The sequence below is a fragment of the Peromyscus californicus genome, unplaced genomic scaffold, assembly GCF_007827085.1.
Source record: "Peromyscus californicus insignis strain IS unplaced genomic scaffold, ASM782708v3 Scaffold_8__1_contigs__length_139910024, whole genome shotgun sequence".
Classification (NCBI taxonomy): domain Eukaryota; kingdom Metazoa; phylum Chordata; class Mammalia; order Rodentia; family Cricetidae; genus Peromyscus; species Peromyscus californicus.
The window spans coordinates 45210202-45231330 of record NW_026294606.1 but is presented as its reverse complement, the minus strand read 5'-3'; the positions used below and the strand labels follow the sequence as shown (position 1 = coordinate 45231330).

The following is a 21129-nucleotide window of genomic DNA, read 5'->3' as shown; positions in this document are numbered from 1 at the left end:
AATCATCCCTAATTCTAGAATAAGTTTTCATCTTCATATAATTCTATAACACTGAACACTAGAAAACTTGTTCTTAAAGAAAAACAAATACTTGATGTACAAATTCTTTTTATCCCAGTTATAAAGCCCATGGAAACTTACTATTACTTTTCTCTAGCTTAAAGGTGAGAAAACTAAGGCTTGGAAAGGTTAATAAACTTGCCCAGAATATCTAGATTCTTTTAAGCAATGCCATCTAGTGGTATACACCTGCTGTTCTCAACTTGATGTGTATCTCCAGAGGTACACGACGTTTTTCCAGGAGTGTACCTGAGGCTACTAAAGGGACTTCATTTCCACATGTACTCTTTTCAGACTGAGCTAGAAGAATGCCCTGAATGCTCAAGCAAATTCTTCCACAATTACTTTCTCATATTATAAAATAAAGGCATATGCAACAGAATGGTTGAATCTTAGCAATATAATATTAATAAAAATGTCATTTCCACAGGATTACAAAACAGCATGACACCTTTGTATAAAATGAAAAACAACTACATTTTTAAATGTAATTTTTTTATGAATACATACAGATGGCAACAGAAAGTATATACAAGAATAAGGAAACAGGAATGATGGTTACCTCAGGAAGAAGAGGGCAAGGGAACACGTGGGTAGGAGGAGGGGTTATGATATGATTAAAGTGGGTTATTTTCAAGGTTCTAGCTTTTGCTTGGTAGGCTCATGGCTGCTTATTAACATTTAAAATAACTAATTAAAGTAACTAAAATAAATAAAAGAGAGCCATGCATGGACCAATGATGAGTGACACAAGGATCATGATTAAACCAAGTCTGTGCACCTGAGGTCTGAAAACAAAACGAAGGCATACCTCTCAGCCATCTTACTATGGTGCATTGCCTCAGCGTGCAAAAACCTCCTGGATAACAAACAAAGGGACAATTGGAAAGGTTGACACTGGGAAGCTTTAAGGCATCAAAAACCCTCTAAAAGACTTTCCTTTCTGGGAATGTGTTTGTGTTTTATGATGTGTGCTTTAGCCTCTGTTGGGATGCTGACTTCAAATACACTATACTACTACAGATTAGGGTAAATAAAATCATTATATCTCCTCCATTCTGACAGCCAAGAAATATCATACTCTTGTGGAAAAGCAAAGAAATCCAGGAAAAGGATTTGTTTGTTCCCTCCCACAACTTAGAGATAAGAGATTCATTATGAATTACCTTAACACTCACCTCTATGAAATATAAACATAACCTTACAATAAACTATAATGGAATAGATTAATGACACGGATTCTCTAAACAAATCAGGCATGTTCTCCAGATAACCAAAAGTATGTGCTTCCTTGAAGGTTCAAATGCTGGCTCAGCCACTTATTTGCTATCTTGTCAGGCAAGTTTCTAGACCTCTGTATCTCAGTTTTTCTTTAAAAATGAGATTAACAGTATTCCCTATTTCCTGGGGACAGAAGTAATATGTTAATGTTTATCAAAAGGCATCCTTGGACAGAGCCTCTCACACAGTATGCGCTATATTTGTGATTGATATCACTGATCATCAATCAGTTGTATTAAAGTAGTTTATCAAGACATACCATGAAATTATTTTAATTATAGATCATCATATTATTGTGCAAGCATTTAATGCTTTTTGTATTGTTAATAAGGTATAGTCTAGCAGTCATTTAATTCACTTTCGTTACATAGTTATATGTATCTTTTTGGTTTTTTTGTTTTTCGAGACAGGGTTTCCTCTGTGTAACAGCTGTGGCTGTGAGGAACATGCTTTGTAGACCAGGCTGGCCTCGAACTCACAGAGATCCACCTGCCTCTGCCTCCTGAGTGCTGGAATTAAAGGTGTACGCCACCACAGCCCAACATCAGAAAAGTTGACAGAGCATCCACTACAATTAGTGGAATTATTTCTGATTCAATAGTTTTACTCATTTGAAAAATATTTTTCAATAATTTGATTATTGTTTTAAAAAGTTATCAAAAATACTAGCTATATACTTAGTTTTCAAAGGAATACACCCCTACTTCATAGTTTTTCTTATATGTTATAAAATAGAGGGTGTTACATGTTGTTTACATAACTTTTTATTTACAGATTCAATGCAATTTAAACCTTGGCCTGATTGCTTTAGTGATTTATCTAAGTGCACAAATCATAATAGTTTCACAGAATACCTATCAAGTGTACTGCTATCTTTACTTTTTAATAAAAAAGGACATAAAGTATATGCTGATAAAAATTAAGTTTGAGTTACTGGGCCTTGTTTGACAAAAATTAAAGAGTTTGTAACAAAAACAAAACAAAACATCCACGAGTATATGAAGTCATAGAACAAAACTGGAAGAGCCAGTTAAAAAAAGGAATTAATGACAAATGTCTAAACAAGCTTTCAGGTCATATGATTTCCTTACTCTCAGATCTGCAGGGAGAAAATTTTCAAATGATCTTACTTTTTCTTTTTGTTTGTGTGTGTGTGTGTGTGTGTGTGTGTGTGTGTGTGTGTGTGTGTGTGTCTGTGTGTTTGCCTGCAAATAAGACTGTTGTGTGTGTCTGTGTGTTTGCCTGCAAATAAGTCTGTGCAACATTTATGTACTTGCAGTCCACAAAAAGTCAGAAGAGGGCAATGTTTCCCCTGGAACTAGAGTTTTATATAGTAGTGAGCCAACCACCATTTGGGTGTGGGAACCAAACCCAGACAGATTCTCTGCAATGAATGATCTCAACCACTGGGCAATTGTTCCAACCCCTGATCTCCTTTTTTTTCCCCATAAAAATTTTTGTTTGTTTGTTTGGGGTTTTTTTGATTTGTTTTGTTTTTTGGTTTTTTTTTTTGTTTTTTTTTGGGGGGGTTTTGTTTTTTTGTTTTTTGTTTTTGTTTTTTTTCGAGACAGGGTTTTCTCTGTGTGACCACTCTGGCTGCCCTAGAACTTGCTCTGTAGACCAGGCTGGCCTTGAACTCATAGAGATCCACATGCTTCTGCCTCCTGAGTACTGGGATCAAAGGTGTGCACTACCATTACCAGCAATTGAAAAAAGCTTTTAATGCTTATTGTAGGAGTTTAAAGACAGTGATATAGCTGTGCCCAACACCTTTCAGTGACTGCTTTGCAAGAGCACTCATGAAAATAAAAAGCAAAATATAATTAATGTGAAACTGTGTCTCAGTCTACAGTAAAAAGCACTGATTCAGAGGTATGTAAATTGCTACATGAATTATTTATAGGAAAGATCTCAGCTTGATCACTTCTAGTAGACTGCATTTCTAACAAAATTCACTGATGAATTTAAAACACTGATATATTTACTACAAATGCAGTACCAAATATCACATATTAATATGATAAATTATCATAAGAAATGTTTTTAAATTAAAGTCCATTTATAAATAGCCTGTTTTAAAGAAGTACAATGCCATAATTAATTATTCATACAATTTGGAAGGTCACAATATATAGACCACAATGGATACAAGATTAATGTAACTGCAATACTTAAAAATGTTAATTAAAAATTCACTATTACATCTATTGCGACTTGTAAATTTGATTTCAGAAGTTTATCAACTCCAAATGAGCTTGATACAGTTTTACCAGAATCCTTTCATGTGTATTAACTTATTAGAATTGCACTACCAATAATGGGACAAAAATCACTATACTCCTTTTGAAGTACTCTATCAGGAAACACATTTTACCTTGAAAATATTAATCTAATCTTGATCACAGAAAAGCAATCAAATCCAGATTGTGGGATGTTTTACCAAACAGCTACCTTAGGTTCTTGTTAGGACCGAAGATGTAGTTTACTGGCAGCACTTGCCTGGCATGTGAAGCCCTGAATTTATGTCCACTAAAAAAAAGAAGTCAGTGTCATCAAAACCCTCTGAGTGACAAAAAAGTGAAGAGATATGCTAAGGAAACACAGTATGTGAGTTCTGAACAAATCATTCAACCCTGACTCCATAGAAACTTCGTACGAAAAAGAAAAAGTTATAGGGCCATTGGAGAAACTTTAATATGCATTATTAATTTTTTATGCTTTATAATAGTAGTATGTAAAGTTCTGGTTTTTACAGATTCATGCAAAAACTCAATATTCAACTACTTCAGAAAAAAATTATAAAATAACAAAGCAAATGTGTCCACACATCAATAATTAGTGAATTTGTATGAAGGATATATAAATGCTCATTTTCCTATTCTACTTTTCTGTAGAGGTGAAAACTCAAAATCAAAAGTTAAAAGAAAAAAAAAACTTTGATAGGCTACTAAAATCAAGTCACTTGCATACTACTGATACATTCTAAATACGCAAAAGAACAATAAATACTAAACACTTAGTTCAACAGTGTCTGATCTAGGTGTGGTGGTGCACACCTATAATCCTAGCACTCAAGAGGCAGAGACAGGAGGATCTTGAGTTCAATGTCAGCCTGTACTATACAACCAAACTCTGAGTCAAAGAAAAAAAACAGTAAAAAATAAAAACGGAAAATCTAGTGAATGACTCAGTTTTTCTGCATGTCAGATGAGTTACTTTTTAACTTTCAAACTATACCATGGGTCATTTATAATATAGTTCAATAAAACCATAATGAAGTTTATCATGACAAGCTCTGTGGAAATAAACTCCATATAACTGGTAAGTGGAAGAGCCAGGATTTGAACTCTAAAGCCCATGCTTATTCATTTAAAATATGAATTTTATTACACAAAAATATTTTATTGGAGACAGGCTTGCTTTTAATGCTGCTGATCACATTGACAATTACCAAAGAAATACCTAAAAAACTTTAGACCCTACCATAGAGAAGCAAATGGACTGCCTTCTTCCCAACCAATCCTAGAGAAATTACAGAAGCTGTAAGGAGACTCAAGAAACTAGCTATTCCAATTTCTCAAATTATGCATTTTCTCTCCATGATCTGACTCATTGCAAACATGCTTCAGATACTAACATTCTTTTAGGTAATCATAAGGATTTTCTATTGTACAGGATATGTCATAGAATATTTCCAGAACTTCTCTTTCTTATTAAACTGACTTCAGTTTGAGAGCTGGCACCACCCTTTACCATATTTGTATTCTTGGGCAAGTTTTTTAACCTCTTTGAGCCTGCTTCCTCCTCTGTTAAGCAGTGGTAATAATAATAATAATACCTACCTTAGAGGATTGTAAAAAAAAAAGCTTAGCATAGCACTCAAAGCTTTGGCTAAAGCAGGACGACTGGAAGCTAGGGTCCTGATGTATGTACTCCACCACAGTGGGGGTTCTTATTCTTAGAGGTGAAACATAACACTATCCTATACCAGCTAAAGAAATGTTAAGGGCTATTTTTGCTGTTCTATGGTAAACTCAACAGTAAACAAGCACCTGCATTATTGATGTGCAAATTATGTACTTTTCTGATGTTTTACTTAGGCATGGAATATCTTCTGATCATGACAACTAATTAACAAAGTTTTTTTCAAAGCTGTCCAGATTCTGCAAAAATAAAATCTAAAATAAAAGAAAGTCACTTACTCTGGTGGAGGCATTTTGGAGGGTTCCACATCCCGTAGGAACTCACACTGAAGAGCCTGCTCAGCAGTGCACCGCTTACTGGGATCCAAGGCAAGCATATAATCAAATAAGTCGAGCGCAGCTGCAGGGATACTAGCACCAGAGGACACAAAAGTCAAGCACTGTCTTCACACAAGCCCTGTGCTTCTGTGAGCACTTATTTTAAAGAAAAGTATTTGGTATCAAATTTGAAAATTAATTTATAATTATATTTTAAATACCAACTGCTTTATTCTAATCACCTGTATCTTTAAAATTCCCTTTACTTTGTTATTAACTAATAAATTCTTGTTATAATTTGTAGAATACTATAACAAATAGGTAACTGCAAGTGATGAATATTTAAAAGCTAATTTAATAATCATTTGGAAGTATTAATGAAATATTGATTAAATAGTGTTCGCAGTAGTTTGTGCAAGTAACTCAATTTTCTTTTCAAGAACTATTGTTATTTTTATACAATTCTGGACTGTTTAGCAAACAGCATCTTTTATTATTCTATGAGCAATCCACTGTCATAAATTAAAAACTGAATAGCTAAGTAAAATAAAAACTTAAGCTCAAGGCTGTTTCAAAAAAATTTACAACACAATTATTAACTATTTTTTTTATGTAAACAAATAAAGCCTAATGGGCCAGTTACTGCCTCTATGAGGTGAAAGGCCTTTATATACAGCAAAGAGAAATGCACAAGACAAAGCCCTAGAAGAGCTGCAGCTGGGCGCTGGGGGCACACACCTTTAATCCCAGTACTTGGGAGGCAGAGCCAGTCGGATCCCTATGAGTTCGAGGCCAGCCTGTTCTACAGAGCGAGATCCAGGACAGGCACCAAAACTACACAGAGAAACACTGTCTCAAAAAACAAAACAAAAAGCTGCAATATGTCTGTCTCAGGTCATAATGACATTTCTAATTCATAAGAAATGACTTTCTGAGTTGTGTATGCTAAGGTACACCCATATTCTCAGCACCTGAGAGGCAGTCCAGATCAAGAGTTCAAGGTCATCCTCAGCTACATAGACAATTCAAGGCCAGCTTGTGAAACTCTGCCTCAAATATCAACCGAAGACAAACCCAAACATCAAAGTGACTTCAAAATAAACAATCAATACAATATGGATATTTAAGCATCCCTTTCTTACAAAACAAATTCTTCTCTTAACTTTCGCCGATATTGCTTCTTTGGTTTCATGGTGTTGAAATATGGCAGTTTGATTACATCAGGCCACACTGCAGGACATGGACTCCCACATATACGGCTAAACAATAGAAAAAAAGGGGAGGGGATTTTATCATTACAAACTATAAACAAAAACAAATAAAACTGTTAAATCAACTAGTTGTTTTATTAGAAGTTTAAATACTTTAGTCTTCACGATTTAATTTGAAAATCCCCAAATTTTCCACAAATACATTTAATCTGCTAAAGGGCATTCCTATTATAAAATGTTAAAACATAGGTGATGTTTAAAATATACTGCCTATGTATTACAAATTAAGGAAATGAATTTAGTATATGTCTTACTATGGTTTCAGGGTATTGGCATGGTCTCCTCTCATAAACGTAAGGTAAGTTGGCCTGGTATTAACAGCAGAATAAGACTTCCTACCCAACCCCAATAACTATCTCTAGATGCAAACAAGAGCACCCTGAAGGTAGGAATCTTGAGATAAACAGTTCTGCAGTTTCAGCAGTGCCACTGGTCATGAGTATTTATATACTTTGACTGCTCTACTCATTGACTACCTTGAAATTCCTCAATAGTTTCGTGTAAACATATAAGTAATCACATTGGGGAAATAGGCTTTAGTATATAAAATCACAATATATGTTTATCATTAGAAAACTGTCAATAAGGCTTCACACATTAAGAAAAAATGTGGGTCCATCACTGCCACCATTAATGCCTTATTTCCTGTGCACTCTAGTCTCTTCTGCTTAAAACAGCTTTCAAAACCTCCTTAAACTTCTCTTAGGAAATGTTGGACTCCCAGAGAATGGGCTCTGACAGGATCCCAAAAGGGCACAGCCTCACTCGTGTAAAGCTGATCCCCTCTCAGAATGCATCTTTTCCCACACACTGTTCCTTCTTTTCTGCACCTGTATTTCTTCCTCGATTCTAAGCATCTGTACCCTCTTCACAGTCAGTCTACCGCACAAGGTCTTCTCTTCCCAAAGGCTATGCAGAATGGAGGTCCTTCCACACGTTATTTGTTTCTTTAGTACTTGTCTCATCCTTTGGGTTCTGATTTACACACCTAGCTGTTTCTCTTGGTTCCAGGCACTCTAATGCACATTACTAACATGGAGTATACTGGAATAGAGAGATGAAGGGCACTTTCAACTGCTGATATTAAAGAAAATTTAAGTGAGAAAAGATGAGTATTTTTGGTTACAGTTCCAAGGATAAACCACAGCAAGGTGGGAGTATGAGAAGTGTGTTACAGGCAGAGAATAAACACCTACCTATTAACACTCACACAAACATAAGCTAAAGAGTTTCAATTGTTTTCTGATATGCACTCTTGGAAAGTAAGTACTAGAGTCAACAACAGCACACAAGACACTAGAATCTTGATGTTTTAAACTTAAAAGCTTTGCATTTCCATACTAGGAATAATCTATTTCCCTCAGTTTTATGTGTTTTTTGCAAAAACTTGTGTTTCCTATTGACAGTTTTAATTTTTTTTTTCTTTTTTGAATGTTTTTAGCCCATTGTATCTTCTAAGGAGTTAACCTGGAAATATACAGGAAAGGGTCAAAATTGAAGCTTTACAGATTTACAACACACACACACACACACACACACAATTGAAGCTTTACAGATTTACACCCCCCCCCCCCACACACACACAGTGTTACATTATTTAGCAATTCTCAGACAGTGCTAAAATACTGATGATGGCACATTATAAGGCAATTTTGATCTCTAGTTTTAATAGGAATGCTCTGAATTTAATCTCTTGGGAAGCTGATGAATTCTGGTTTAAGAAACACAGAATAAACATTGAAATATATTCACAAACATAAACAAAAATTCCCACCTATCTACTATAAAGGCGGCATTTCTTGAGTCAGCTGTGGTGGTACACATTTTTTTATCCCAGTACTTGAGAGGCAGAGGCAGGTAGATCTGTTCTGTGAGTACGGACAGCCTGGTTTACTTAAGCTCCAGCCAGTGCTAAAGAGTAAGTCCCCACACTGTGTGTGTGTGTGTGTGTGTGTGTGTGTGTTTTCATTTACTTCTCTTTAGGTTTTAATTTTTGTGGCTTTTAAAATTTTAGTTTGTCAGTCTGAATTTTAGAAGCTCTATAGTTCTCACTACCTGTATTTCTTTTCCTAGAATTATAAGGCTACAAATTACATTAAAAGATTTTCTAATGTGCATTCATCCTTACATTCAAAGGAAGATTATTACTCAAGCTTAATAAAGGGACTATTACATTGTAACAGTTTATAATGGTTTATTTTCCACTTGTTATTTTTAATGTTTTGCAAAAGTATGTATATGGCATCTATGTATAACAGCAGTTCTCAAAACCACAAAAAAGGGTGAACCTTTGTCTGTGTCCACATAGAAATAAATTTGTCCCCCACTCACCCGATTTTGCTGCCACCAGTATTTTCCACTCTTTATCACTTCTGTCTCTAGTGCAGACCTAACTATCTGCCTAAAATACTTACATACATAATGTGAAAATACCTGTATATTATCTTTTATTTATTTTAAATTTATTACTATTGCAGATTGAAACCAGAGTGTTTCACGTTGGGTAAGGTGTTTTACCACTGAGCTACATCCCCAGCTTAACTTTCTTGAACAAAGCAAATCATCAATAAATCAGTCATTGCAATGTAAGTCTTTAAAGCAGATTTTAATTAGTATTTCCACTTGATTGGTTTTTCATATTTGATCTGGACACCAACACTTCAGCACACACTCAGCCTCTGACTGAAGAAATAGTCACGTATGATGGCAGATAAAGTGAGACAAGGAGCTCATTCCCTATGCCCCTAGGTATGTTATCAGTTCTGTTTCTAACTGTGAAGAGCCCAAATTACAGCATCACACAACTCACTCACATCAGTCACAGGACAGGTATCTGTATCGTCTACAGAACTCAAAAGCCCACACCCTTTCAGTATACTTTTGCTGTATGAGATGCTCACACTTCTTTCTAAGAGAATTTAGTTTGTTGAATTTTCTTTTTAAAATAATGTTATAGAATCAAATCTTGAGCAACTTTTATAAATACTTAACATCAGAATCAAACATGATGAAATACATAAACTAGAAAGTAAAACTTTCTTCCTTAGCATTCTCACTAGTCCATACTCAGGTAACAATTACTGGCGCCTCTGATGTGTTTTATCTAAAGGGGATCAAACTGTGAAACTGCTCTTAGGCTGCTTTTCTACATTCTCGGCCTACCACTTCCCTTTTCAACTCTTAAGTATGCACTGAGTAGATGGACTGAGCTGTTCTGCTCCTGATCATTCACTCACTCAGTCGTGGGGTCTTTAATTACTTTGTTGAACTTCATTTAGATGTCTACCCAAATGTTATGTTTCTTGAGTTTTTTGTTTTTTTTTTTCCCGAGACAGGGTTTCTCTGTGTAGCTTTGAAGCCTTTCCTGGAACTCACTCTGTAGCCCACTCTGGCCTCAAACTCACAGAGATCTGCCTGCCTCTGCCTCCCGAGCGCTGGGATTAAAGGCGTGCGCCACCACTGCCTGGAGAGGGTTTTTTTTGGTGTTTTGTTTTGTGTGTGTGTGTGTGTGTGTGTGTGTGTGTGTGTGTGTGTGTGTTTAACTGTGTATTTATAGAACCTCTCATAATTTCCTACACCCTTTTACTTTACCAATTAGTTTTGTCTGTGCCCACCCAGAACCAGAAAATAGAAATTTGGGGATTTCTCTCCCGTGGACCCCAAGGCACTCTCAGTATGTAGTAATGCCTGCCATACAAGCATCCTATCAACAAGCATTGTTCATGCTGGGCAGAGTTGTTACATGTCCATAATCCCAGCATTTGGGAAGCAGTAAGATTATCAGAAGCTTGGGGCCAACCTGGTCTACAAAGTGATTCTAAGCCTAGCTGGGGTGAGATAGTAAGGCTATTTAATTGTCTCAAAAAATTAAAAAAAAAAAAAAAAGCCAAATTACTCTAATTTGCTGTCCTCTATATTACAGTCTATTACCTACACACATTAACTTCTTTACTTTTTAGAGTTCTCATGTAATTCCATTGATTCATCCATATATATATATATATACCCAAGCAGTTTCGTTACTGTAATTTGGTTTTTAAAAGCTATGTTAAGTTCTCCTATTCTTAATAAAGTCCTCTGATTCCTTTCTTCTTATTGCCCCCAACTCCATTCCTAATTATTTGTACATTTATCCTTCCACAGATAGAAAAAATAAAAGCAAAAACAACCAAGTGTTCAGTGCGAAAACCCATGTTTGGAAATTCTGGTTATTTATTGTAAGGTAAGACAAAATGGGACTGGACAGATGGCTCGGCAGTTAAGTGCATGTACTGCTCCTACAGAAGATCAGGTGTTCCAACACCCTCTTCTGGACTCCTCAGATGCTGCATGCATGTGATGTACACTCACCCATATAAAATTTTTAAAAATGTTTTAGCTTTTTTCAAGTTAGAGTTTCACCATGTAATTCTGGCTGTCCCTGAAGCTCATTACATAGACTAGACTGGCCTCGAACCCAGAGATCTGCTTACTTCTACCTCCTGAGTGCTAGGATTAAAGGTATATGCCATTACACCCAGCTGAGAGAGAGAGAGAGAGAGAGAGAGAGAAAATATAAAATGGGGATGGAGAGATGGCTCAAGGGTTTAAGAGCATATGCTGCTCTTGCAGAGGACCCCACATCTGGTGGCTCACAATGACCTGTAACTCTAGTGCTAAAGTACCTGACACCTTTGGCCACGTGGAGCACCTACACACATCCACAAACCCACATACTTAAAAATAATAAAAACAAACAACATTTAAGAAAGGATAAACTGCCATTTTAAAAAGCCCTTTAAAGCCTACTAATAAAAAATAAACTATGCCCCTCCAGCAGCCTTTTAAAAACTATTTTAATTATGTATATTGTATGGATCTGTATATAAATCTGTATGCACAAATATGATGGCCTGTGGAAGTCAGAAGAGGGTATCATATCCCCTGAGCTGTAATTACAGGCAATTGTTAGCTGCCTGACGTGGGTGCTAGGCAAGAGCAGCAAATGCTCTTAACCAGAGTCATCTCTCCAGATCCTTCTCCAACAGTTTTTAAACTCTTAAAATTTTAAGAACATTATAGTTTTTCAATAATCCAGACACACACACACACACACACACACACACACACACACACACACACACACAGGCAATTTTATTAGAGGCATATCCTTCTTCCCCACTGTATTTTCTAGTTGGTACACATTTTTAAAAGCTACTGTTTTCTTTATACGTAAGTACATGATGACAAACATATCTTAATATGAGTCTTTTGTCATTTTAATCAACCATTTTGTTCTTGGATATTTTAGGCGATTACTAGAAGGCAATTTTTCTTTTTTTTTTCTCTCCAATATTTTATCATTAAACATTATTCCGGCTATTAGTGGTATTTTTTTTTACTGCATTTAATACTCATTTATACATAAAGACCTTATATATACCCCCAGCAAATACTTATTCAAAGCTATTAAACAGATTACTTCATATCTATTAAAAAGACAAATTACAGTAAAAACATTTTTCCTAATACTTCCTTGTATTCTTGGGATGAACCTTATTTATGTTAATTAATGTTATGAAATTTAACATTTTTCTATTAGTTCTTTAAAAAGTTCCTACATGTATACAATATATTTTATCATGATAAACTTCATAATGAAAACCAAAATACTGTTTGTTTTATCTCCCATAGAAATCTCAAATATAGAAAATTTTCATTCTGTCTTTATCAAATATTACTGTTTGTGCATACTATATAAAAAAAGTTCCAGAAGTCCCATTTCTTACATGTACAGAATGGTTAATTCAAAGCTCAACTTTTCCACTTATTACTTGAAAGACCCTGGATAAATTCACTTTTCTAAGATCTGTCTTTTTATACTAATTAGAAGGCACTGCATTGTATGAAGTTTAATGGAAACAGTTCAGGTGAAAGGACAAGAGCAATGCTTACTTTGAAGACTAGCTATAATCACTAACTAGCTCCAGTCTCCAACTGAATCGGGACCAACAGTTAAGGTTTAGAGGAATCGTAGTGAAAGAAAATATACAATACATAATCTAAGTATTTATTTTCTAACCTGCCAAGGCTTCCTCTTTGAAGAGGATGCACTGAATAGAACTCCGTATTACTAACTTGTACACACCATACCCACAACACATCATTGACATTTAGTTTTGGTCTCTTTATTGTTTGCATTTCTTTTAAATACAGAGATTAAAAACATTTTCAATGTACTAAGCATAATCCTTTTCTTTTTACTTATGAAACTTTTGCTCATCCTTAACTAGTGAGCAATGTTTTAAGGTTTCTGAAAAGCACTGATTCTATATTTAACTAAACAATATAAATCAACTTAAAAAAAAAATCAACATCCAGCCAACTCTTGTTATTCACATTTCTTAACTGAGTAGGATAAATATGTCCCCTTAATAGAAAGCTCCAGGCTACTAATCCCATTCTTTTTAACATGCCATACCTTCAAGATAATATTTACTGAGAAATAGAGAACATAAGAGTATGAAACAGAAGATTGGAAAACTGTTATATAATAGTTTAAGGAACATTATAACTAACGGTTTTAGAAATACTTGCAAGAATTTACCACTAACATGCCCAGGACGGGTTCTTCAAAGTAATACTTTGATAGTGCCATTTTATATATTTAGGGCTTTCTAATGTGTTTTAGGGTTTTTTTTATGAATTAAACAATCTTACAGTTTTTCTTTTCTTAGGTTATTTTCTCTATCAAAGTCTCATTTCCGTTTTTCTTTTCACACTGTTAAGTTACAAGATTAATTTACATAGTACATGTGTTAATATCCCAAAATGAAATCCTGGGTTTATACATAAAGTTCTACAGCTTTCTGTATTATAGCTCATTAAGTAGTTTTCACTCCCTGGTTTTATTTTACTGCTCTCATCTGTCACCTGAATGCTCACTTCATTGGTTTTCATTTTCTTAACTTATACAATAGTCAAGTCGCTCAACAACCGGGATATGTTCTGAGAACTGCATTGTTAGGTGATTCTGTCATCATATGAACATCAGAGGGTGTACTTAAACAAATCTAGTTGGTAAAGTACACCTGATGTGGCTTCTTGATACAATCAAAAGAGGCAGTAAACACGAGTTATATAAGGCTGCAGCCAGTAACGTGGCATATTGTTTTACAATAAACTTATTTAAGTACAAGTACACATGAGAATAACAATAAAAAGTACAAATACAGTAAATAGCCAGTAACATAGCAGTTTATTACCATTAATGAGTATTGTGCACTTAATGATTGTGGTAATTTGAATGTAATTGGCCCCATATGCTCATAGGGGGTGGAACTATTAGGAGGTGTGGCCTAGTTAAAGTGGATGTGGCCTGTTGGTAGTAGAAGTGTGTCACTGTGGAGGTGGACTTTGAGGTCTCCTATGCTCAAGCTATGCCTAGTTCAGTTCACTCCCTGTTGACTATGGATCAGAGATGTGGAATTCTCAGAATGATCTTCAGAATCATGTTTGTGTTCACACTGCCATGTCTCACCATGATGATAATGTACTGAACCTCTGAACTGTAAGCCACCCAATTAATGTTTTCCTTCATAAGAGTTGACGTGGTCATGGTGTCTCTTCACAGCAACAGAAATCCTAATTAAGATAATGATTGTGTGTACTATGCTTACAAGTGACTAACACAGTAGAGTGGGCATCCCAAACTGTAGCCATCTGTACACTACCATGTTAAAATAACTATGATAGCATTAGCTGATAGCAATTTTCAGCTTCACTAGATCACCACTGTCCATACAATTTGTGACTGACAAAATGTCAGTATACATACAGCACGTGACTGCATCGAAGTCCGTGACTTTCTCCTAAACAAAGATTTAACCCATGATATTTTTACATTTTATATACTACTTCTGATTTGTGTATGTATGTTTCAGCAGGCATGTCCATGTGTTGTGGCAGATGTGTGGAGACGACAGCTTTCACAAATTAGTTCTCTGCTTTTCATCACATTGGTCCTCTGGTTCAAACTCAAGTCATTAGTCTTTGTGGAAAGCATCTTTACCCACTGAACGACCTCTCCATTCCTACTGCTCCTTTTAAAATGCATTTTCACTTTATTCTATTTCATTTAGAAACTATATTCTAATATTTAATTATTTGGGAATTCTCACTTTTTGGTGTATTCTAATATGTAACTAATGCTTACAAAAGTTCAAATTAGCACTGAAAAATATACTTATTATTTGGGGGAGTATCAGTTCCTCTTAATTTTAGTTCACTTGTCTGTCATACCAAAAAGGAAAGATAAAAGCTTTGATGTGTTCCTGGTAAATTCTGTCCCTGCTTTGGTTTTATATATCCCTTAAATTTCATGTGTTGGAAAATTAACCCCAAAGCTCCATGTTAATGGAATTTGATAGGTGTAAATCCTGGGGGTGGGGGGTGGGAAAGTCAGGAAGATTCATTAATGACATACTGCAGGGCATCTCTACTATAAAAACTAGCCTCTGGTTAGCTTTGTCTGTCTCTCTGTGTCATCTTAGGGCTTTGCACAATTTACTATTAATAAAAAGGACCTTACCATCTACTGCTTCTCAGCCCCAAACTGCCAGCCTTGAGAATCATGAGCTAAACAATTTTTATTCTGTATGCATTATCTAGCCTGTGGTATTCGGTCAGTAACAAAAGGAAATAGACTGAGATAGCCCTTTATATTTGTAATTTCATTAAAAGTGTCATGTTTGGACACCCGTGGGACACGTGCTTCCATTTTATGAGGCAACTGGCTGCCCTGGAGTTGAAGCAGTGATAATTCTGTCCGGGGTACTTCTGACTGTAGGCATGCTATTCCCCAGAGAAAAGAGACTCTAACACACCATTTGGGTTTTTGTTTTGTTTTGTTTTGTTTTTTATTTTTTTTTGCTGTGCTCTATAGCAGAAGAAAAAAATAATCTGATTCAACCACTGGAAAGAACAATATTAAGTCTGGGGACTCCCACGTTTTTTTTCCTGAGGGGAGAATTAAGGGATAGCCAAGTTCTAATAGTGTACTGAACTTCCCCAAAAGCAGAATATCCATTCTCCGGACTTTCTTCTTTGATTAAAGTGTTCTCTTTCTGAATTGTATCTTTCAAATTTCTAAGACAAGTTGGGAATCCGTCTCTGGTTACTGTCTGTTGCTCTATATTTATTTTTTTCAGTTAGCAAAGAAAAATGCTGTAAATTTGTGTTTCCTTTAAAATTCTCTATAAAAACACCTTATTCTCATTGAAACTTTCATGCAAATCTTCTAAGTTATACATTTACATTGTTATAGAGAAAACCAAACTCCTTTAAAAAAGAAAAGAATTTAAAGCTTGGTGAGATGACTTATACCTGGAAATCTCAGCACTAGAGAGACTAAAGCAAGAGAACTTCTAAGAGTTCAAGGTCGGCCTGGGTTACACAGTAAGCTCAGTCAGCCTGTGCTAGAATATGAAATCCTGTCTTGACAGGAAAAGAAAAACAAAAAGAGAAAATAGAAAAAAAGAATACCCTTAAAATGGAATATAAACAGAAAGTTGACTAATGTGTATAAGCTAACTACTTCTGAGTTATATCCTGAAAGCCTATAAAAAATGACATATGTTGATAAGTACACACATATATTCTGGTATGCACACATAGACACAGTTATATGTAAATTTACTATGTGTACACAGAATGAAGTATTTATTCATGAATTCTCTCCTACCTCATATTACTCAGCCCTATGAGGGACTAAGTTCTGTGATTTAATCCATCTCTTCGCCACAAATACGCCAGAATAAACAAAGGAACAAACAAAAACACGTTTAAGATCCTTAATTTTACTGGAACCAGTATCAGAGGCCGTACGCTAGTCTGTCCTCCATTTAGTAGTCGCTAGACTTCAAGAGAACCATGTTGCTCCCCTGAAGAGACAAGCTTGAAATGAGTTCAATACTCTGTGGAGTATAATGTCATCCATTCCCAAAATTGTCACCAGCAGCTTACCTTATTAGCTCTAGCTGTGCAAGTTCCTGATTTGCCTGAAATATAGGCTTTTTAGTGAAGAGTTCACCAAGGATACATCTAATAGAGAAAAGTACAGCTGTCAGTATTCAATTTTCTCATTTTAATTCACTATCAAAACTTCTTAGTACCATAAGCCAATGTGTCTATCTTACCCACAGCTCCATACATCAATAGCTGGTGTATATCGTTCTTCTCCCAAGAGTAGTTCGGGTGGACGGTACCACAAAGTAATGACCTTGTTCGTATATGGTCGACTAAAAGAAAAAAAACCAAACAAACACAAAAAGCCCTCTTTAAAGTTAGCATTTGTAGTAAGAGATTCTATTAGGAAATACAATATATTTTGGATAATCAAAGCAATCCTACAATCACATTTAAAACTAAGATATTTAATACACAGTCATAAAATGCATGGACAGTAAGCAGATAATCCTTCAACATGAGAATATAAAAATAAGCAGTTAGCTATTAGCTGTAATTTGGTCAAAGAGAAGTCCCTCATCAACTCAATTGCTGAGTAATGATTTTCCTTTCCATAAAAGCTTTTTAAATGATGAATTCATAAAGGAATGGATTCACAAACCTGGCAAAGGACTAACAAAACAAAATGGAATTCAAATTGAGATCACCTAACAAAATGCCTCTTTTGTTTTGGGTCTGAGGATTGAATCCAAGACTCTTCATGTGCTAGGCAAGTGCTCTACCCAAGTCCTTAACAAAAGTTTGCACTTTATTTCCGTGTGCTAGGATTCAATGTGGGCACCACCAGAGTTGGCCCCTAGCAACTAGACATATCTGTGAAAATATTTAGCACATTTGGATGCACTCTGGTTTGTGAAAATAAAGTAGATATTGACTACAAAAGTAGTAGTGGTCTAGTCTACACAGAACCACAAGCTACAGCTATGGTGCTTTATCAGAAAACTACAAAAAGAATATACATGTAAACTGAGATTACTTAAATCTAGCCAAGTTATAATAATGTTAAGTCTGACCATCATCACAGTACAAACTCAGCAGCAAAGTATTTCTAAACATCAGACAATAGTCACATTCTCCATGATTTATATGAATGAAAATGACCCTAAAAAAATCAGGACCTTAGCCGGGCGGTGGTGGCGCACGCCTTTAATCCCAGCACTCGGGAGGCAGAGCCAGATGGATCTCTGTGAGTTCGAGGCCAGCCTGGGCTACCAAGTGAGTCCCAGGAAAGGTGCAAAGCTACACAGAGAAACCTTGTCTCGAAAAACCAAAAAAAAAAAAAAAAAAAAAAAAAATCAGGACCTATGGCTAAAGTATAGACTTCAGAGTAACTACCTCTTTAGAGCAATTATAAACCTTATAATTGTTTTAGAGGTCTTCCAAATGACAGGGACAACAACTTCAAGGACAAAGAATGAATTCTCCAGGAAGGCTGTATTCCAAGCCCATTCATTCACCTGACATGGGTTGGATCAGATTCATTTGGGGAAAAGAAAAAAGTGCACACAATTTAATCCAACAACTTCTTTTAGCAAACATAGGTCTGAAATCCCAGGAAGCCTAAGATCCATCTGAACTGCTCTGCCACAACTTGGCCAAATTTCTCTAAATAATCTGAGCGCTAATACTGTAAGTTATCAATTTGGGCATCATAACATTCCAAAGCCCCCACCCCCTGCAAAAAAAAAAACTTCTGTTGACATTGGTCAACTGAATTAAGCAATAAGAGTCTAAGGTTTTTTGGTTTGGTTCAGTTTTATTTTCAGGCAAAGTCTCAGTATCTAGCCCTGGCTGGTCTAGGATTTGCTTTGCAGCCAGGATGGCCTTGAGTTTCCAGTAACTTTCCTACCTCTGACCCCCAAGAACTAGGAGTCAGGCATATACCACTATGTCTGGCTAGAATGCCTATGAAGCAAATGAAAATTGAGTTTACTTTCCTTAGCAACGTCTCTTTGCTTATTTTCTAGCATCAACTATCTTTATATAAAGTATCTTAAATCCTGGCTGTTCTAATAAAGATGTACTTAATTATTCTTATTTAAGCATAATTCCTTCCCAATTTTCTTACTTACTTCCCATTAATTCATTGATGTACAGCAAAAGACCTGCCAGCATCAGGTCTAATCTCTACTCTCAATAATTCATTTTGGCATGATTCCACTGTCTTAAACTCTATTTTCTATCTTGACTCAAAAGTATAAAGGCTCATTCACAAACACCAAACCCAGGAAAACACGGGCTACAATAGAGCACTTAAATGTAACATTAAGGTGACATGTAAGTGAGCTTGTTGGGGGAAGAAAGCTTGGAAACCTATGAGGACTAGCTTCTAAATTGTTTCAAGGGTCTATACGCACTTGAAGCTTATGCTGTAAGACTGAAACTAGGTTGACTACTCTCAAAGAAATATTTAAATTGATATAAATCTAATTTTTTAAATTTAAAAAATAATGAAAGTTTTAGAGAATCTACAAATATTCAGGTGTTGAAATTTTATTTAAAATAAGTGTTCAAGCCGGGCAGTGGTGGCGCACGCCTTTAATCCCAGCACTCGGGAGGCAGAGCCAGATGGATCTCTGTGAGTTCGAGGCCAGCCTGGGCTACCAAGCGAGTCCCAGGAAAGGCGCAAAGCTACACAGAGAAACCCTGTCTCGAAAAACCAAAAAAAAAAAAAAAGTGTTCAAAATAAAAGATTAGTTTACATGTCTCATATCAAATTCTATGTAATTTATTACATAGTCACTTTTAGCTTCAAGTTTGGCTAACAGCCTTTATCAAATTTAGAATAGTCAATTTTCAAAATGATTAAACACAAAACGACACAAAGTATAGTTCTAAGTGTATCAAAGTATTTAATGTACAGCTAATTGTTTCTAAGTATTTCTAAAATGTTACCTTTCGTCAGATAAAATCTGCTTGTTTGGTACACATTCCAATGCTTCTTCTATATAATCCTAACAATTTCAGAGCTTGGGGGAGGGGTGTTCAGGGGGATAGATTTGCTTATTTTGGTTATGGTGTTTCTTATCTTACAAGTTTGACAAGATCATTCTATGAAATTCAAAAAGATTCATGTAAAGGGATACACCTAAGAAAGATTTAAATGCTTAATTTCTCCAACAATACATGATAAAATCTTCAGTGGTTTCTTTCATTCTGTAATTTGTAGTATTTGAGACAAGAAGGAAAGCCTTCAGGTAACTAACTACTCAAGAGAAATCCAGGTCATTCTGCTAAAACCTACCCAGCTGCTGCAGGAAGACAACCCAGGGAACCTTTCTTTGCTTTTGTGGGTGGGGAATGGGCATGATCTCCCCATGCAGCTCCCTCAGGTAGGCCTCAAACATAAAAGGCTTCCTGTTGTAGCCTCCTAGATGCTAAGATGACAGATATTATGTCATCATAGCTAGCCAGGAACCATCAACAAGCTCATCTTAAATACTTTTTTGAAAAAAGGATTTCAACAGTTACAACCCAAGTCTGAGCCACTACTACTAATTCAACAGTATAGTCATTGGTTTCCTCACCTCTAAAGTGCCCTTGCCTGCCATCTTTTTAAAAACATTTTTTTAGCCGGGCGTGGTGGCGCACGCCTTTAATCCCAGCACTCGGGAGGCAGAGCCAGGCGGATCTCTGTGAGTTCGAGGCCAGCCTGGACTACCAAGTGAGTCCCAGGAAAGGCGCAAAGCTACACAGAGAAACCCTGTCTCGAAAAAACCAAAAAAAAAAAAACAAAAAAAAAACATTTTTTTAAAAACCTAAAATCAGGTCATATCCGACTGCAAATAAATAGAACTTCAGACTCTTAAACACCAGGGTGCTTTCTAGTAACTAAGCTTCTCCTACTGGAATACTTTGTCTGGGTCTTAAATTTTCTTTGTTCACCCTCAGATCTTAGTTCCAATTTACTTCTTCAAAGACAGCTATCCTAACTGTCCTATCAAAAATTCCTCCAGCCACTGTCACTACAGCCAGAATCCTAAAGTCATTTTACTTGAGTTGTAGCACTACTTAAATTCTTTAACGTCTCTGAATACCACGTAAATGAGACAGGGATTTGGTCTGCCTTTTACAGTTCTAATGCCTACCCTTTGGATACTTCTTACATCATACTCTGTCCAAGTTAGAACTTGTGTGTACTTTTAACTGACTGGCATGCTGTAACTACTTAACAGTAAGTACAAACTTTTTTCTCACGCCCCTTCTTTTCTTTTGCCTTTATACTTTTTAATACTTCCACATTCCTTTTTATCTTGTAAAGAAATAATTTT

At 35.8% G+C, this 21129-nt stretch overlaps 1 protein-coding gene across 4 annotated transcripts in view; it reads right to left on the bottom strand.

Annotated features, from left to right (window-relative positions):
• Nucleotides 1-21129, bottom strand: part of Cdk13 (cyclin dependent kinase 13) — a 102615-nt gene that overhangs the window by 6551 nt on the left and 74935 nt on the right. For 2 of the 4 annotated variants that reach the window (XM_052729269.1, XM_052729271.1), the window contains exons 8-12: nt 17029-17130; nt 16856-16933; nt 6725-6841; nt 5544-5675; nt 872-919 (exon numbers count right to left, since the gene is read on the bottom strand). In XM_052729269.1, coding sequence (XP_052585229.1) covers nt 872-919; nt 5544-5675; nt 6725-6841; nt 16856-16933; nt 17029-17130 — 477 coding nt within the window. The remainder of the gene's footprint in view (nt 1-871; nt 920-5543; nt 5676-6724; nt 6842-16855; nt 16934-17028; nt 17131-21129) is intronic. The other 2 variants (XM_052729270.1, XM_052729272.1) reach the window with 1 other exon arrangement.